This window comes from Pyxicephalus adspersus, chromosome Z, assembly GCF_032062135.1.
Source record: "Pyxicephalus adspersus chromosome Z, UCB_Pads_2.0, whole genome shotgun sequence".
Classification (NCBI taxonomy): domain Eukaryota; kingdom Metazoa; phylum Chordata; class Amphibia; order Anura; family Pyxicephalidae; genus Pyxicephalus; species Pyxicephalus adspersus.
Window position 1 is genome coordinate 67,131,393 of NC_092871.1, and position 20,073 is coordinate 67,151,465.

General features: G+C 40.6%; 1 protein-coding gene across 1 annotated transcript in view; it reads right to left on the minus strand.

The window, feature by feature from the left end:
- The window catches only part of MAN1B1 (mannosidase alpha class 1B member 1), a 27,333-nt gene that overhangs the window by 1,106 nt on the left and 6,154 nt on the right, over positions 1-20,073 (minus strand). The window contains exons 5-12 of the mRNA XM_072429798.1: positions 19,104-19,213; positions 16,044-16,229; positions 15,471-15,619; positions 14,496-14,684; positions 14,222-14,412; positions 7,350-7,470; positions 6,193-6,390; positions 2,496-2,627 (exon numbers count right to left, since the gene is read on the minus strand). Coding sequence (XP_072285899.1) covers positions 2,496-2,627; positions 6,193-6,390; positions 7,350-7,470; positions 14,222-14,412; positions 14,496-14,684; positions 15,471-15,619; positions 16,044-16,229; positions 19,104-19,213 — 1,276 coding nt within the window. The remainder of the gene's footprint in view (positions 1-2,495; positions 2,628-6,192; positions 6,391-7,349; positions 7,471-14,221; positions 14,413-14,495; positions 14,685-15,470; positions 15,620-16,043; positions 16,230-19,103; positions 19,214-20,073) is intronic.

A 20,073-nucleotide genomic window follows, 5' to 3' on the forward strand; every position in this document is an offset into this window, starting at 1 on the left:
TATTGGACTTTGTATTGGACTCAGTACAGCTATTTTGTATTGAATCCAATTCAAAATTATTTGAATTTCCGATCCTCCTGTCCACACCTACGCATGTCACCGTCACTGGGAAACCCCTAGATCTCGTCTCTGCACTTCGCGGCTAGAGATCAGAGGACAATGGACGTGTCCCCCAGGACCTGCAGGGACCAGCATGACGCCAGGGAACAGCTACTGAACAAGGTAAGTGGGTTTTTTTTAGTTAAAAGCGACCCCGCGTGTGAATAGGGATTGCGAAAAAAAAACACATACATCGAGATTACTGCTGGGGGGGTTAATGCCATGCTTAGAGTATATGAGATGGGCAGCAGAGAGGTACATGGGAAGGGACCCAAAATGACAGAAAAGTCACTGTGACCAGGAGGAGTGTGAGCTGTGGATAGCAAGATTGTATTCTGTATTAAGTTGGAGAAGTGAGGTGGCCCACTGAAAGATGTTATGACTTAAGTGAAAAAGGGAGGTGGAGGTTGGTGCCATTACTAAGGACGCCATTTATTTAGTTCACATTTGCCACACTTTGGGATAAATCCACTGGCAACTTTGGTAGGAAGACGATGATTCTACAACATTTCCCCATTACTTAATCCTACTCAGGTAACTGGCAGCAAATATTTAAAACCTTAGGAGGTTAAAATAACTACACATGTAGTAGATAGTGGAAGGAGCAGGTATTTAACAATAAAATAAAGTGTAAAAAAAAATTGGTGGAGTTTTAACAAAAGGTAATAATGGTGAACATCTAACTCTTTTCACAGACTGTGATTTAATTTATCTAACCTGGTAATGACACATTTGAAATATGTATTGAAATTAAAATAAATGTGTAAACACAGGGCCAATCATATAAAAAACACAGCCACCAAGAATAGTTACAAACTTACCAATGTGAGGACCAGTGTGTGGCAAGGTGGAGCAAGTATTCAAATAAAAGTAGTGAAATCCTGCAGTGACCCAATAAGCAGCAATTTGAAGGTCCCAATGCATGGGACACTGGAAAAGAAAGTATCCAACGTCCTCCTCATCAGGCTGGCTCTTGCGATAGAAGGGTTAGATTTCAGTTTCTTTAGGCTACAAATGATGAAATCCTTGCTTTCTTCCGTTTCCCTTTTTTCTGATGTATTAGCCATGGGTGATTTTAATTCCATTCTCCTTAATGATTTAACTATTTGCTCACAGTCATCATAAAATAAGCTGGAGTGGTGGTGACAGGGTAAAACAGCTTCATAGTTTGGATGATCTTGTGCCCTTTGTAGGTGCTTTCAGTAGTAGCAAGGGGGCAGTATAGAACTTAGCACTTTGACTGCTATACAGCTAGGCAGCCCCATGCACAGGAAGCTGCAATGTACTGTGTGTTCTTACACTGCTATCTTATGACCAGAAGTGCTACAGTGGTTCTGTGAAAAAACACTTTTAGTAGGTTCTAACAACTGCATATTGTGAACAACCTGCCCCCCCCCCCCCCCCCCCCCCCCCCCCCCCCCCCCCCCCCAACCCCCCCAACCCTGCTGTTTTAGAGATGCTTTCTCGGACCCTATTTTTTATCATAATGCCCCTTGCCAAAGTTCCTCACATACCTATGCTTGTCCACTTTACCTGATTCAGATATATTACTTTTAGGAACTGACCATTTCCTCAGCATTTGGGATCCAATCCAATGCGGTTCCTATCCTTTCAAAAAAGCATCCCCCCACGCATCACATGAAAGATTTAACATCTCAACTTCATGATTGCAATGTGGCCTATACAGAGACATTTTTGGAACCTCCGTCATGTAACACCTTTTTCTCCTAATCACACAACAATTTTTAGGATTATGGGCTGGCAGTTCCCTCCCATGCAGACACCCATCAATCAGTCTCTCTGCAGATCTGTCCTGTGCGCGCTCTCTCATAAATCGAGGTTGTTGCCCCTGCTGTTCAAATAATCTGTTTTTATGTGACAATGTTAAATGTGCACAGCGTTTGTGCACAATGTTTGTTAAATGGAGTATAATGTTTGTATTTGGAATATTAGTTGCTTTTAAGTGTTCTTGACACAAATGTTCTTGATAACAATTGGTCTTTCTTGGTACTTCGAAAGGTTTAAAAAAAAAAAAAAACAGACCATTTGATGTTGAATATATCTCATTCCTTGATAGGTGCAATTGTAGTTATACAATCAATGGTATTGTTATAAATTAATGTCAATTTGGACTCCTGAACTGAGTCTACTGATGGGATGATGAAGGTCTGCCATTACAGAAACACAGTGGTTTATACCGTGCTATCCTGTTTCTCAAGCTTCAGACTGACAGCACCTTATTTTTTGTGCAGGGGATTGTCCAAAAAGAAAATGAAGAACAAAGATTTGGCATTCTGACAGGCCAACATTCTGCTCTATAATTTGGTATGCATGTACCCAGAAATCTGGGTTATTCAAAAAAAATTCAAGAAAGATGCACAACTTTTGTAACTTACCCGTGTGAACTTGTTTAAGTTCTGGAGGATTTCCCAGCCCCAGTCCTGGTATTTTGTATCACCGGTAAACCGATAGAGATAGAAGAGACTTTCCACTGTCTCGGGTCGTAGGAGGTTGTGCCTGTCTGCTGGCTGCAAATATTCAGGACAGAACATTTTTACAATACTAAAAAATTCAAACAAGGATACTTGTTTTTTTACTAATTTTTGGTTGGTGAATCCAGAAATGATCCGTTTTTTGCTATCACATGTAGTTTTTACGATACAGGGTACCCTCCATTTTTGTAAAAAAAAAAAAAAACATACAATGAAAAAATAATGAAATAATAACTTGAATGTACAGTCTATTTAAATTTCTATTGTTAATACAAAGGATTTATTGTTACTCTATGACATTTTTTTTTTTTACAGACAAACATCTGAAAATTAAACGGGTATTTGGTTAAGGTAAAAATTTAGGCTTATAGCTTATCCTGGAATGTTCAGTGTTAGGACAATCTCGTCGGATGCTCCTAACAATAGTCAGCCATAATATGTACAACCCATCTAACCTGATACCGTCTTTCCATGACCTTCCAATCTTGGTGGAATCGTTCACCTTGCTCATCACTGATTGTACAATGCCTCTCATGAGCTCTGCTGTCCCACATGCACAGATAACAGGGATACTTTGTGTAACCAGGATGCTGACCAAGAAGGAAGCATACCATTTTAAGGTCAACACAGATGACCCAATTGTATTGGTGATATTGCAACAACTCAATGACTCTTTATGTCGGCATAATCTTCACATAGAGAAACTAAATAGCCATTTGGAACTGACCCAAATATATTGCCATTGTGCAGGAAGACACACTTTAAGCTCTGTTTGGAGCTATCGATGAATAGTCACCATTCAGTTGAGTTATTAGGTTAAAGGTATTTAATAAAGGAATTCCCAATTCCTCCATAAATAAGGTATGTTATGGCAATACACAAAACCACCGTCAGTTCTAAAGTACTGCAGAAATGCAATGTCTCTAGTTCAAAAGTATGATACCTTCTTTCCTTTTTTAATTAAGTTTTTCTCAAGCAGTCTTGATGCTAGGAGATCTGAAGCCTTCTTCGATAGTCCCAAATTACCTGCCAAATCACATAACTCATGTTGATCCAATTCCTTTACGAACAGAGTCCTCTTCAATTTCAAACTCTTCATCGCTGTTGTCACCTAGTTCATCATCATAATCATTTTCATCAAGAGGGGGTAGTAACGAAAACCGGCAATGGGATTTCATCTGAATGTGCCACTGGCGTATAGCTGATGGTAGACTAGGATACTCTATGTTACAATTATTTTTCCTGTTAAATCCTGAAGAGGAGAGTTCTCCATATAGACCATTTATATATATACAGGGTGATCATATCCCCCCTTAAACGTCTCTTCTCAAGGGAGAATAGATTCAGTTAATCTTTCATCATAGCTGAGCTCCTCCATTCCTTTTATTAGTTTAGTTGCCCTTCTCTGTACTATCCAATTCCACAATGTCTTTTTTGTTAACTGGTGCCCAAAACTGGAATGCATATTCCAAATGTGGTCTGACCAATACTTTGTACATGGGCAGGATAATGTTTCCCTCTCTGCAGTCTATTCCTCTTTTAATACACAAATGTATTTACTAGCTTTAGATATTGCAGCTTGGCATTGCATGCTTCAATAAAGCCTATGATCTACCAGAACCCCCAGATCCTTTTCCCATTTCTGACTACTCCAAATGTATTTCCCTAGAGAGTATGAAGCATGCATGTTGTTAGCCCCCAAGTGTATAACTTTACATTTATCTATATTAAATGTCATTTGCCACTTGACTGCCTAATTAAACAATACATTCAGGTCTGCTTGTAGATTATTGGCATCCTGTATGGACCTAATTCCATTACATAATTTGGTGTCATCTGCAAACACAGAAATGGTACTTTTAATCCCAAACTGAATCATTTATGAAGATGTTAAACAGTAAAGGCCCCAACACTAAACCCTGGTGTACACCACTAATAACCTTCGATCATTCAGAGTATGAATCATTAATTACAACTGTCTGTATGGAGTCTTTAAGCCAGTTTTCTATCCATTTACAGATTGACTTTTCTAAACCTCATGACCCCAACTTGCATATTACCCGACTGTGGGGTTCCGTGTCAAATGCTTTAGCAAAGTCCGAGTACCCTATATCAACTGCTATTCCATTGTCTACCTGTTTACTTACTTTCTCAAAAAAAGAGTAAATTTGTTTGACAACTTCGGTCTTTCTTGAAGTCATGTCGACTATCACTTCTAATATTATTTTCTAGCAGGAACTCCTCTATGTGGTTCTTTATCAAACTCTCTAGGATCTTTCCAACTATGGATGTTAAACTAACTGGTAGAAATAATGGCTTTGAAATAACGGAGCTGAGCTCTTTGAGGACACGTGGATGTAATCCCATTGGGTCCTGGTGCTTTGTCAACCTTAATTTTGCCCAACGGTTTCTCAATAATATCAATTTTGAGCCATTGTGACTCATTAAAGGCAGTGACATTGCTATTATGAATTTGGACTTGAGCTCTGTGTAGACAGACCTAAAAAAAGTGTTTAGTAAATCTGCCTTTTTTTATCTTAGGTTAGCAACTCAGAGACATCCTTTAAGGGGCCTACATGCTCAGATCTGATCTTTTTGCTAGTAATGTATTTAAAAAATTTGGTGGGGGTGGGGGGGGGGGGCCTTACTTTCATTTTGAAGTTTTGCACATTTGATCTCCTTTTTACATATTTTGATATATTCTTCTAGTTTTCAAACGATAAAGGTGATCCTTCATTATTTTAATTTTGGAATGCCCCTTTCTTGTTCCTTATGGCTTTTTTAACATCAGCTGTCAGCCACATAGGATGTTCCCTTTGTCCACATCCGTAAACCCTCAACACACTGTTTGCACACCTTATGAGGGGCCCAATACTTATCCTGATCACCAAGTTTAACTTTGAAATATGCCAAATAGGTTTGCTCTACAAATGTACTGATGTTCACTCTTTGACTGGGAATGTTGAATTTGCCACAGATATAACAAAATGAATCAGGGTTGTTTAAGCACTTACGACGAGAAAAAGCAGAGCCAGACATGATCAAAAAGAAAGGAAATATGTGTATAAGTAGAAAAAAAAATTTTGCTTATTAATGCGTAGAGCAGCGCACAACCTCTGACTTGTGTGTAAATGAATAGCCTATACAAATCCACACTACAGAAATCGCAAAATATAGGCGGTAGAGAAAAAACCTGATGTGATAGAAAAAAAACTAACTGCACTTTCAAAATCAGCATACATATTTCAGTGTAAAGAAGATTACAAATTGAAGTCAACAAAATATTTGTTCAAAATTGTTTCCCAGTGTTATCAAAGCACCAAAAGGTAAAAAAAAAAATAAAAAAAGACAGCCCAAGAAAAAAAAATTGCTTTGTGGCTCTTTGCTTGTTGTAAAATGAGAGCCGTCAGACGAAGAATGAGTTTGATAAACATAGGATTTTCTAACTTTACACTGAACTTTCTGATCTGCATATTTGTTTCAAGTCAAAAAGTCAAAGTACTAACCACCAGCCTAGTGCATAATACTCCTCCAACAATTATTATTCAGGATGAGCAGAAGCACAAGTAATACAAGACTTCAATCATAGATGAACTCTCACCTTGACATCAATATCTTTGCCCCCTGATGACCCTTGCAGGTAAAAGTGAGAGATCTCTGGGCTTAATCCCGTGTCCATTTGTTTGTACATCTCGTAGCAAGTCTCCATTAAAGACACAGCTATCTCCATGTGATTGCTGGTGATGCCATTGTGGGCACCTAATGCCAGAGTACCAGGAAGGAAACATACTAGATGATCCTGTGAGCAGAAACCAATATTAAAATCACACAGCCGACAGACCATTTAAGAACGTTACAAAGACAATTGTACTGCATATGCAGAAGTCACTGGGGATCTATAGGACATATAGTTAAAGGGAGGATATAATGGTTTGGTGTCAATTAATTTTTAACATCAATTTAATTTTCATATTTATATATAATTTTCTCACTTGAAGCTCACTTGTGTGAGTTTCAGCCTGAGCTTTGGATGTACAGTAACTTTTATTTAGTATTGTAAAACACTACAAAATGAGCTCAGTGGTACATGGCAGGGTTTAGCATTCCTAAAGTAATCTTGTTTTCTGTTCATGCAGGGCAAATCAGCGTTATTTTCTCACTGACCCCACAAGCTATACCTTTTTTCTTGTGCTTCCTTAGCCTCTTGCAAATTTATGTGGCTACTGGAAGCAGGGGAGAGTAAGCCCAGTGCAATGTCCAAAACAGAACTTATGGGGTGGGCACAGAGTTCTCATATCATGTGCGAGTGTTTGTTGACTGAGCACCAAATTGCCAATACTGCCACATGGAAGAAAGAGGATCAAGTCACATGTTCCTCTATAGCAGGAATACCAGATATTTGTATTTATTTTAGAGGCTGAACAAAGTGGTAAGTAAGTAAACATAAGTTGTATGCTGTTGATAAGGACAACATGAAAAAATTGCTTTGCTGTGAATTTGCAAACTATGGCCTCTACAAAATGCATATATTTAAGAATAAGAAGAAATCTCACACAAACACAGCAACAAAATGCAGTAGTGTTACTGGGGAGAATTAAAACAGGAACGCAAGCCAAAGGCACTAATTACTCCTGAACCTACAACGCACAAAAAAGTCTAATTTGTAAGGAGCAAACAGAGCACTGGATCTATCTGACAAATACTGGTTTTAGGAACTTCTATATAAAGGGTAGCTTGAAAACAAGCAGCAGAACTTACCATTTTGGGACTAAAGTGGCCATGGGACAGTTCACCCACAAAAGTCAATCCACTGGGCTGGGACTTACGAAGCAAATTCTTCTTGACCCCCTCAATGGCCTGCATGTAATCCTCCAAGAACCTGTGGAGAAACACCCAAAGCATAGTTACATAGTAGGTTAGGTTGAAACAAAGACATAAATCCATCAAGTTCAACCACTAGGGAAAAAAACATATCCCAGATATAAAACCCTATAAGACATAGTTGGTCCAGAGGAAGGCAAAACCCTGGTACAACTTGCTTCAACAGGAGAAAATAATTATTGCCCGATTCCATGAGGCTGTAGGATGTTCCCTGGATCAACAGTCTGTTATCTTTACTTAAAATCCCTAATACCAATTATAATCTGTGCTTCTAGAAAAGCATCCAGCTTTTTCTTATAGCAATCTATAGTAGTTGCTGAAACTACTTCCTGGTTGAGCTAATCCCACATTTTCACAGACCTTACAGTGAAGAATCCCTTTCTTATCTGGAGGTTAAACTTCTTTTCCTCAAGACGCAAAGAGTGCCCTCTTGTTCTTTGTAATGATCTCGAAGTGAATAATTGGAAAGAGAGTGTTCTATATGGACCATTTATATAATTATACCGGGTGATCATATCTCCCCCCCTTAAATATATCTTCTCAAGGGAAAATAGGTTCAGTTCAGCAAATCTCTCCTCATATCTGAGATTCTTCATTCCTTTTATTAGTTTAGTTGCCCTTCTCTGCACTTTCTCCAATTCCACAATGACTTTTTTGTGAACTGGTGCCCAAAACTGGACTGCAAATTTCAAATGTGGTCTGATCAATGCTTAGTACAGGCGCAGGATTATGTCTTCATCTCTGCAGTCTATTTCTCTTTTAATACAAGAAAGTACTTTATTATCTTTAGGTATTGCAGCTTGGCATTGCATGCGATTATCATGTCTATGATCTACCAGAACCCCCAGATCCTTTTCCATTTCTGACCCCCAAATGTATTCCCCCTAGACAGTATGAAGCATGCATGTTGTTAGTAGTGTTGGTCAAATATCCCAGTGTTCGTTTCGACAGCTTTTTGCTTGAATAGGTCAATATTGTTTGGGTGATCGAACGTCAAATTTGAACACTGGTAAAGTCAATGGGGGGAAAACTCTGGTTATTTTTCTAGACTGTGTGGAGCTTCTACAGCCTACAAACACATTTAAAAAGACATGTCAAGACTCCCCCAGCACTGCACAACACTGTACAAGGCAAGAAAAAAATAGGGAGGCTTTTTTATGTTGCTGGCAAGGCCATTTTATGGGGCAGCCAAGGGAACATGCCAGATTTTTTACAGGCCTCCAAGTAGAGCCAGAGAGGGCCCCCAAGGGGGTTCCTCCGGTCCAAAAATTAGCCGCCAGGTTTCACTGCTTCGTTACAAGCCATACACAAGCTTCAGAGTAGAGGCAGAGGGCCCTGAGGGGGGTCAAAAAATTAGGCAATTACACAGCTCTGGTACAAGTTATTTAGGCCTCACGGTAGATAGAGGGAGAGCCCCGAGGGGGTTCCTCCGGTCCCAAAATTAGCTGGTTGCACAGCTCTGTTACAAGTAATATAGACCTCAAAGTAGATACAGGCAGAGGGCCGCGAGGGGGAGAAGCTCCGTACATAAATTAGCCAGTCACACTGCTCTATTACGCACCCCTATTTAATTTATATAGCTGCATAATGTGTTTATGCTATATAAATCATGTTTATTATTATAAATTGCTAGCTGGCATCATGACCTGGATGACAAGTGTTAGCATCCATAAAGTTGAGGACAAGTAGTGTGGTGACATTAGGCAAAAGGATGGAGGACAATAGACAGAGCATGGGTCAGCGAGAGCAGTAGCAATGTGTGGCCTCAGGTCAGCTGTCGCCAGGGAGACCGCATTGGTAAAAGTCATGGAGAGCTGGGGGTACTGCATCCTCAATGCCACCCAGAACTCTTTCAGATAGCACACTTGCGGCTGGGCAGGCAAGGATCTGAATAGCATGTTCTGCCAGCTCCAGCCACTGCTCAAGCTTGACCCAGTAGCACAGTGGGTTCTGGCCTTGTAGGTTACAGATTTGCCATGTAGAGCTCAGGTATTCCTGCACCATGACTGAGTAGCGCTGCTGAATGTTATTGATATTTGCTGCACGATTGGCGGCTTTCCTCCACTCAAAAAAACCCTGCATAGTTTGGTCTAGACGACCTCTCCTGCTGCTGCCACCCATGCCGCTTAAGGTAGTTTGGTTGCCATGGCTGGTGGAACTGCCATCAGGATCCCTGCTGCTGCTGACATTTGGATGGCTGAGCACAAGTCCCTTACAAGCACTTCTTGGTAGGGCCGCATTTTAGGTCCTGTACTGGGGCGAGATGAGTTGTTCCATTTCAATAATGTGGCTTGTATAATGTGGATCAAGTAAAGTAGCAATCCAATAGTTGTCAGGTTCTGTATGCACAATAGTTGTTTTTATGTGCTGTATGCACAGATCTTTGGCTATGCACTCCTGCATGAAGGCTGTCATGTGGCTCAGGGAATTCCGGACCCACACACCTGTGGGTCGAACAGCAGTACAGGGTCATCCTCCTCTGCCTGGTCTTGCCATCCACGAACATGCCGCCTTGTGTTTGGTAGATGGATGCCATGTACCATCCATATCCTCTTCTGCCCCTTCCTCCCCTTCTCTCATGCCTGCAAACCCTTCCTCTTCCTGGATTTGCGGCACACTATGCCTAGTAGGCGCGCATGTCCGAGATGATGTTGTAAACGTCATCTTTTCCTGCAGCATCTGCTGTGTGTCATGTTCGAGCTCCACCATCATCTGTTCCAGCAGGCATATGATAGGGATGGTGTCACTGACACAGGCCTGATCCATGCGGATTATCCTGGTCGCCTCTTCCAAAGGTGCCAATACAGTGCACAAGTCCTCACTCCACAGGGCTGAAGTAAGGTAATGTAGGAATGCGTCTAAACAAGCAGACTCTGCCATGTAATCCACCACCGCTTTCTGTTGTTCAGCCAGCCGCTGCAGCATGTAAAAGGTGGAATTCCAATGAGTGGTCACATCACAAATTAACCGGTGCACTAGCAGATTGAGGTTTCGCTGTAAATCAACCAATCTGGCACTGGCTGTGTACACACGATGGAAACTGTCTGGCTGACTTGTGCAACGAAATAGCAAACTGCAGGTTGTTGCTGGCGGTGAACAGATAATGGTGGATGGGAGGTGCTGGGTCTTCAAGGCAAAGTGTCCCTGGAGGAAGAGGTTGAGGCAGACGAGTCAAAGGAGGAGGTGGAAGTGGAGGTTGACGAGGAGATTGCATGGTGATGTGCTCTGGGCGGAGCTAGGTATGCAGGCCTTCCTGCAGCTCCATCTTCCCCTGCTGCCACCAAAGATACCCAGTGAGCTGTGTAGGCAAAATATCTTTCCAGACCGTGCTTGCTCAACCGTCGGTTGTCAGGCACACTTTGCCAGAAAGAGTGCTGCAGGGTCACAGACACATTGCTCTGCAGGTGTTCATGCAAAGCAGGAACATATGTTTGTGCAAATTACTGCCGCTTGGGCATAACGTACTATGGGTTCGCGCAGAGGAATACGTAAAGGAACGCATTGGAGTCTACCAGCCGGTAAGGGGGGAGCTCAAACTCAATCAGCTGTGCAATTGCCACACTGATTAGCTTTGTTTTGGGGTTATTTTGGTCATATTTCCTCTTGCGCTCCAGCATCTGGGAGATGGAAGGTTGTATGCGGCTAATGCTAACCACATATAGATTGGACGATGGGGTAGAAGGTGTGGGGGATGGCAATGATGCTTGGTCTTGACTGCTAACAATGCGACAAATACCAGCCGATCTGCGCTGGAGCTCATTCTCACCGCTGGTGGAGCCTGAAAACTGTATTGCTCTGCTACATCCCCCACTCAAACTGCTGGCAGCAGCATGGGGACCTTTAGTGGTAGAAGGAGGAAAGGCAGCGGAGGAAGATCTAGCAGCTTGAGCTTGCTTCTGGGGTGGAGGTCAACACACAGAGCTCTTTTTTTAGCCCAGGTGTTCCCGCCAGGTTACCGTGTGGTGGCTTTTTAAATGTGTGCTCATGCAACTTGTTCCAAGTTTGTTTGGGTTTTTGCCTCATTTCAACTGCTGGCCACACAGTTTGCAGATGACCATAGTGCTGTCATCACTATGGACAGACGAGCGATCATCGAACTGGGCCGAAAGGTGCTCTGGAGCTGGTGTTCATGGTGGTGGTCCGCGGTTGTTGAGGCACACCTGTAGTGACAGCTGACGACGATGGACGACTATGAGTTGCCTGACTGGTACGTGAAAACTGCAGAGTGTTGGCAGCTTTTACCCTCTTCCTCTCTCTCCCCCTTTGAGGACTCTCTGCAACCTCCTCCTCTTCCACTTCTTCCTGCCTATGATGATCTCCATGTTTGCCCCATGTCAGATCAAGGACATCACCATCATTAGAAGAGACAGTTTCCCTGTATGTGCGGTCAGGAAGCAGCGGCCATTTTGGAGCCAGTTTGAAAAGGCTCGTCTGGCACAGAGTGTTGGGGTGAAAAGTACCCTGTTTCCCCGATGATAAGACACTGTCTTATTTTTTTTTGAAGGCCAAAATATGCTCTAGGGCTTATTTTCAGGGGGATGCCTTATTTACCCATGAAGAAGACTACAGTGGTAAGTAATCGGTGGGTGGCTTATTTGCGGGGGGGGGGCTTATTTTTCATTTTTACCTAAAAAGGGGGGGCTGTCTTATTTGATGGCCCTGCCTTATCATCGGGGAAACACGGTAAGAGGACAGAAAGCCTGTGTACTGATTCTCTTCGTCAGACGACTCAAACAACTGTGCGTCTTCAAGGAATGCTTCCAGCTCCGCCTCTCCTCTACGTACACATGAACATTCTGCTCTACACAGGACTTTCCACTATAGTTTGGGACCCCTGCGACTGGGAAGAAGAGGGGGTGCAATCACTTGATCCAGGCTGGGTCATGTACTCTACTACCTGTTGTTCAAGGTGCGGTAATAATGGACGCACACCAACACCAGCCTAAAATGTCTAAAGTCTGGCTTCTTGTTCTCGATTGTGCAGTTAAAAACTTACCCATACTGCTTTCCTTGCCACCCCTGGCAAAGCTGCCCCTTCCTCTTTGGCTAGACATAGTTGAAATGTTTGTGTGGCTTTTCAGCCTGCAAAATACTTCACTAGGTGTAAATTTTTACAGTAAGTGGAATTTTTTTTTGGGGGGGGGTGGCAGGATTTACCCAAAAAATGCAAGTGTGTGTTGTATGCAGCACTTTCCTTCCTTTCCGGTGACGCTTGTAATATGCAGCACAGTATACAATCGTCCGTAACTGCGTCTGTCTGACTGTCTCTCGGTACAAGTGTGATGGTGTGCACGCCGTCTGGGTACCCTGGCTCTGGCTGCCTGTATGTAAGACACAGACTAACCATCTATCCATCAATATAACTAACAGTGAAACACTCTACCTATCTAAATACAGTAGATTACAGGACTGAAGTAATATAGTACAATCCAACTATCTGACTAATAATGACACAGTCTAACTATCTAACTACAGCACTTTTATTTTACTTTGACACTGTCAGCAGCACAGGGAGGTTGTGTCTGCTAGCAGATCTCTGTCAGGAGTGGTAAATGCAGGCAAACCCTGGCCTTATATAGGCTAATGGCTGCTTGAGTGGCATGTGCTGACAGACAGCCAATCAGCTGCCTGCCACCACAAAGATGGAGGAGAGGATCCCTGCTCCTATTGGAGTGCCCTGGCATTATGTGGGAGGTCCCTAGACACTGTAGGAGGGCCGAATTCGAACCTGCGAACAACGTGTTTTTCGCGTCAGGTCTACCAGAATTCGAACAGCCATATTCGGGTCGAATATAAGGACGACCTGAACTCAAACACCAACCAACCAAGTGCATAACTTTACATTTATCTATAATAAATGCCATTTGCCACTTGGCTGTCCAATCAAACAGTACATCCAGGTCTGCTTGTAGATTATGGAGATCCTGTATGGACCTAATTCCATTACATAGTTTGGTGTCATCTGCAAACACAGAAATGGTACTGCAGTGCTGTTAAAATAAGTTATAAAGTAGAAAAAAGGGGTAATCATAAAGACTGATTTATCATGCAACATAATTTTACATGGCTAGACAAGACATGAGCAATATGACACACGGCTGTCTTACAGACAGCCTTTGTAGATTTTCTGTAGTGGACAGATGTGCTCCATCAGACTGAAACAACTTAATGCCTATAAAATAGCCCCTTTAAAAAGGAATCGGACACTTTAAGGCTGCATTCACATTACTGTGCAAGAGGTGCTTTGCGTTTTTTATGTAGAATATGTACAGCAACAATCCGGATACTAAATCCTCATGGCTGGTTATTGCCTACTGCTTGCTGTTAAATGACCTTTGCAATGAAGAGGCCCTACAGGCACCATTCCTGATAAATGATCAGACAACAATCCACCCACTAATAAATGTGACATTTCTTTCCATCTATTGCTAGCTACCAATGCAGGGACATTGCTTTCTTTACATTAAAACAGCACATTTTTTTATTTACAGTGATGCATTTGTTTTTATTTACTCCCAGTAACTAATGCCAAGGCATTTTTTTTACTGGCCACAATCTGACCAATAGTGAACTGACCCCATTTTCTGACAAGTTTGAGTCTTGTATTTGGAACGTAGACCCAGGGGAAAAAAAAAAAAAAAACACCGTTTGGGGGAGGTATTGCCAATTGGGATAACAGAATTCACTGTAATGTCCAAAATTAACACCAAGCAGCAAAAGACGAAAATATTTTTCAAAAGACTGCTTACGTAGTCTCTTTCTTCCCACTCTGGATCCATTGCTTCAACAAGTACTCATAGTAGCTGTCAGCTCGGGCTCCCAAAGTAAAAACTCCAAGGTGGCTGAACTGTCCGCTATTTGTATTAATGAACATGGGTACCAGGCCATCCCTTTTCCCGGAAAGAGTATGAACATGCTGGGTGACATGGTCCACCACTTTCTAGAGATGAAAAGACCATCAGATAGCACTTTAAACCATCACCTAAAAATTAGACGAAAGCTTTAAGGACAGGTAAAAGTTACCTTAAATGTTTCATCACCCGTCAGTCGCGACAACTCCCGAAACTCCAGCTGGACACTGGTGACTTCAGCCACAGTACTGTCAGAGGTCCAACGTGGTGGGTGGGCAGTTCCTGTCCCAATGTTCACATCAGAGTAAGGAACCTTGGATGGGGTGTTGAAAGCTGGCAACAGACGTGTGCCAATGTCTTTCTAAAGTTAAAAAGAAGATATGAGGAAAAAGTAAAGACATGCCCTTAAGAAGCTTAGTGATTTTTAAAAGTTAGGTCCTTTTACTTTTGCTGGACATTACCAGAGGCATCAAGGACAAAATCCCTCTTTTGTGTACCACTAATTAACAAAAAAAAATTATAATCTATATATACAGTCACCAGAAAACTACATCAAACTCCTATGTAGATGCATCTTCTCCTCACAGAACTGACTAAACCAGTCTGACCTAACTTCCTAATAGCTGCTAGCAGTAGTCACCTCCAAGCTTACAGAAAGCTCAGCATACAGGTATATTAACCAGTTATCGATAAAGCCCTTGTAAACATGAATTTAGGGTGAACACGTGGGGAGTTCTCACTTCTGAAACCATACCTTGAACTAAACATGGAAAATCTCCTAAACCCTGAATCACATTGTGAACTTCATGCTTTCTACTGACCGACTGGCTAGAAGGTCAGGGGGCAAATACAAAAGTATTAATATCATAACACTCCTAGATTGTAAGCTCTTCGGGGCAGGGTTCTTTCCTCCTCCTGTGTCACTGTCTGTATCTGCTGTCATTTGCAACTCCTATTTAATGTACAGCACTGCATAATATGTTGGCACTATATAAATCCTGTTTAATAATAATAACAACAACATGACCAATATCATACTATTGTACCACACACGGATAGTAACTAATTGACACAAGGAAATATCACGACATCTTAAAAACTGAGGCTGACATAACAAAAACCAATAATAAGAGTAAGAGAACAATACCGCTTTATCCAAGAAAAGTGCATCTTGAGTCAGATGGTAGGTGCTCAGCAGTCCTCCCAAAATTCGGATAGTACTCTCAAACAGGTTCACATCAACATTTTTATCAAATGTCAGCGTGGTGGCCACCCACTCCCGGGCTTCTTGAAACTCTGGGAAAAAAAAAAGTAAGTCTGTAACATCAGTCTTACATCAGAATATGAAAAAGGTCATACAGAAATGCATTTCTTCCAAACAAGAAATGTACAACCTACAAATATAGATTGAAAACCTTGTGAAAATGATAGTTGTGTGGCTGTCAGGCTAACCTACTTTCTTTAAGAAATTCTGACTTTGCCCTGATCTACTTTATCCAGAAATCCTTGTTCCTGTTCATTATCTCCTAGATTTAGAGAGACATACAACCAGCAGCACTGCTCCGTAGAAAAAATACTCTACCATGTGCTAGACACTCCCTGCATACCTTTAGATATTCCCGGATACCTTTAATGTTGTATTCTCCCTGCTTAATTCTTCCAAACCACCCTCAATAAAAATTCCAAGGCAATGATGAGCAATATTATTGACAAGACTCACCTTCTTTTAGGTCTAATATCCACATGGTGTCAAGAGCATCTATGAGAGTGAGTCCAAGTCCAAACCATTCACTGTAGGCCTTGGAGATTGGCTTGAGCTCATCGTGGCCCCACGCAAACTGCTTATAACCCTTCCAGGCATGGCGAAAAGCTTCAATCACTGCCTCCTGACGTTCATTGATGGGAACTAAAAAAAGATAACACGTTATTTGACTAGTTTCATGTCACCCTAAAACCTTTGCCAGTACAAATCCTGCAACACAATATTATATGGACTGGGTGATGGTTCACAAATTTGGAACCCATCCTTCAACCCACAATCCTTTCTATACTTATGAGGGGTATGTTAAATTTTGAGACTTAAAACTAACATGATGTTGTTGGAACAGGAGATTAGGCACAGACATTGGTATTTTCTTGCACTCTATTTTGAGGAGTATTGCCAATTGAGGTAACAAAATGCACTGTAATATCGAAAATTAACACCAAGCAGCAAGAGACGAAAATGTTTTTCAATAGACTGTTTACATAGTCTACAGCTGCCCTTCCTGTAAGAGCCACCGCCTGTCACATTGCTTTCTCACAAAATGGTTTTGAGTGACACATATATTACTAAAGGAATATAAATCAAATATTTAGTAAATAAAAATGTTCATTTTGCCTGCATGTGACTGGATAATTCAAGTTAACAGGCCTTCACCTTCTAAGCTAAGTAAACATCCAGTGAAATATTGAGACTCTAAGCCAACAGTGAATTATAACACAAATTTAGCCACATATTTAGTTCTATTCAGGGCAAAATCTGTTATGAAACTGAAGATTATTCCATAGAAACCAATTCCGTAGCAGCAATGATCTGCCTTGCTGTTTTGTAACTCTGCTCTCAGACAGCTTTACACAAAACAGGTAAATGAGTTGAAGGATGAAAATGTTAAACCAGGAGCACAATGCAATTGTTTCAAGCTACAAGTTGCCTGGAGATGTGGGTTAAAGAAAGCTTTTTATAAAAGTTCCTTAGAAAGACAAAATACAGTATAAGAAGCCACAAACACAGTCACTGTTGTGCTCCAGTAGAGAAAAGAGGTCTAAAACAAAAAGTGACTAAAAATGATGCCTAAATGTAAAAGCTGAAGTACCTCTGTAAGCGAAACTAATTCACAATCTGCAAAATTAGTGGATTTTCTTTTTCCCATAGGTATTATGTGTAAGCCACTCTCTTTAGAAGTAAAATTATCAAAAAACAGTGTGAAAAAAAAGAAAGACGTTTGAGACAAATATGCATTAGCGATTGAGAATTACAAATAACCGTATTGATAGTATACGTCCCAATGCGTTTCACCACGGTTCGGCTTCTTCAGGGGTACAACGCTGTATATGAATTGGTCAGTCTATACATTCAAGACAATGTACAATAAAAGATACAAGGTAATACATCAGGTATATACAAGAAAACAAGAAGTTGATATAGTGAATTGCATATATAGATGTATAAAAATCAAACATAGATCAAGGTACCTAGGATCCTTCATGCAATTTATTTGTTTTACGTAATCATCCAATCGTCATGTTATACTTTCCTACCAAGCATTATTAAAAAATTTGGGTTATATATATGATTTATCTAGTGTTATCACCTTATGCATGTTTGAGTTATTTCATTTCACCCTTACAACCCTTTCTTTACTCCTATCCAAAATATCAACAGCTTTGCCACTTTTCACACATATCCACCAAGTAATCTAGCGGTTTTAATAATCCTTTGTACCCCTTAGGATTCCCTCTGCTGTACACCCCGCTTTCGGGGGACCAAGCACCACCTCCAGTGGCACCCTGGCTCCAATACAGGCAATCCCCTCCCTGCAGATGGCTGTCTTTCTCCTCTGTATGACCCACCTATTATGGGCGGATCAACTCTTGTGCACTGAGAGAGCTGATCTGTATGATCCGCTGTCTCCGTGACAGTGAGGCAGCCCCAATGACCTCAGGGGGAATCCCTTATATATGTGTGTGTATATATAAAATAACATTAACTATAAATTTTGTTTTTCATACTTTGATGTAAAACTTAATATTCAGGCTATCTTTATGTCCTATGCAATTCACTATATCAACTTGTATGTACTTGTATCTTTCAATGCACATTGTCTTGAATGTATAGACCAAGCAATTCGTATACTGCATTGCCGTATGCGATCAATATTGTTTGTTATAATTCTCTATCACTACTGCATACATGTCTAGTATACAATATCCCAGTTTAGCGAAAATAACAAAACTGGGGATATATTCATTTGGATGTGCATACTAATTATGTGTGAATCTGAAGTATATCAATACATCATTTTTTATAACCTTGAGCTTTAAACCACTTTCATTCTTCTTCCCAATATTTTAGAAAAAAAAATCACAATCTGAACGCGCACTTGTTGCTGATTGTATCCCTGCTCAGTCTTCTTGTATTTCAGAATTTTCAGCCATCTTGATGCATGCAAACAAGAGTTAATTGATCCAAGCAAACCCAGGCATGCTGGAAATGTACGCACATTTTAGCCTACATCAAGTGATCAAACCTCAGTCCACATTAGTATATGCACACACTTGCAATAATTGTCATCAGAAACAATTGTTCATTATTGTTTCTAGTGATAGTAGGAATGATTAAGTGCCATACAATGCTGTTAGTTCTATTGAGGATGGGGTAGTTAGAAGAAGGTGTTCTGTTGCAAGCTTCCCATATAAAACTGCAGTCATCATTAGCTTTAAGATGTTCAGTGATCTGACAGGATGGACCACTGAGCAGTAGTCTGAAGACAACTAAACAAATGCTAGATTTTTAACTGTGACATTTACACATCTTTCCCTCTGACAAAAAATAGCTTCTATATGTAGCTTATGTTGAGATGCTGAAGGTCTAAAGTTACAGCATAATGTAACAATTATTGCAAACCTGCAATGAGGTTGCTGTGGTCAGTAATGACAAATTATTCTGGGACAGACTGATCTACCACAGTTGTCCTAAGCTCTCTTCTAAATGCTGATTTTTTGTCTACATAGACAATACCTGGATCCTTCTGATCTACAATGTCTTGGACAGGATGTTTGGAGACTTCGAGGATGTTGTTTGGAGATGGTCCCGAGGTATGGACTGGTTCAATCACAGCTCCCCTCCAGCTATATACAAACATAAACATGATGTTATGAACCACTTAATGTCACATACAACTAGCAATCTATGGAGATAAAAATGCTTCATGAAGAACACGTGTAACAATAAAAGCAATAGCTCTTATTTAAATGTCTGCTTTATCATACAGATGGGACATTTTTATGGAGCATCAAATGTGCTGGAATGCAATGCATCAAAATCACACTAATGGTTTTAAATGTGAGTGTAGAAAGCACCTTTTGACTTGGACACTAGATAACTTTTTAAATGGCCAAATCAGATCTCACTGGGGTCAGCTCTGTCAAAACTAAGGCAAAGCAGGTCAAACACAGCCTCAGAACAGACAGAACTGGAAACAAAGACCTATCTACAGAGCCCTTACTTTTATTTTATAGAAGAGTTAACAAAATTTGGGTTATAAAATATATCCTGCAACATTCAAAACTTTTTGTTTAAGTACCTTTACAGTTCTATTAATGCTTTTATAAATAAAGACTCAATCAGATGACTGCAAGACGTACAGGTGATCATCACTGCCTATTGCTCGGAATCTGCCCATCTATGAAATTTTGCAAGAAAATCCTTCAAGCCAAATATTCCTTTTTATTAAGCACCCTGACGTTCTAATTCTGTCCGTATTTTCATGCAAAAATTTATTTTACATTGTAAGCTTATAATTCTTAGGCATAACTCACCAAAATATGTTCAAAATTTATTAAATGTAAAAAATTTATTAATAAACTTTAAATAAAAAAAAAATCTGGTAAAACAGGGGTGCATAAAAAATCTTAAACCTGTAATATAACTGTACAGTAGCATATATATATATATATATATATATATATATATATATATATATATATAT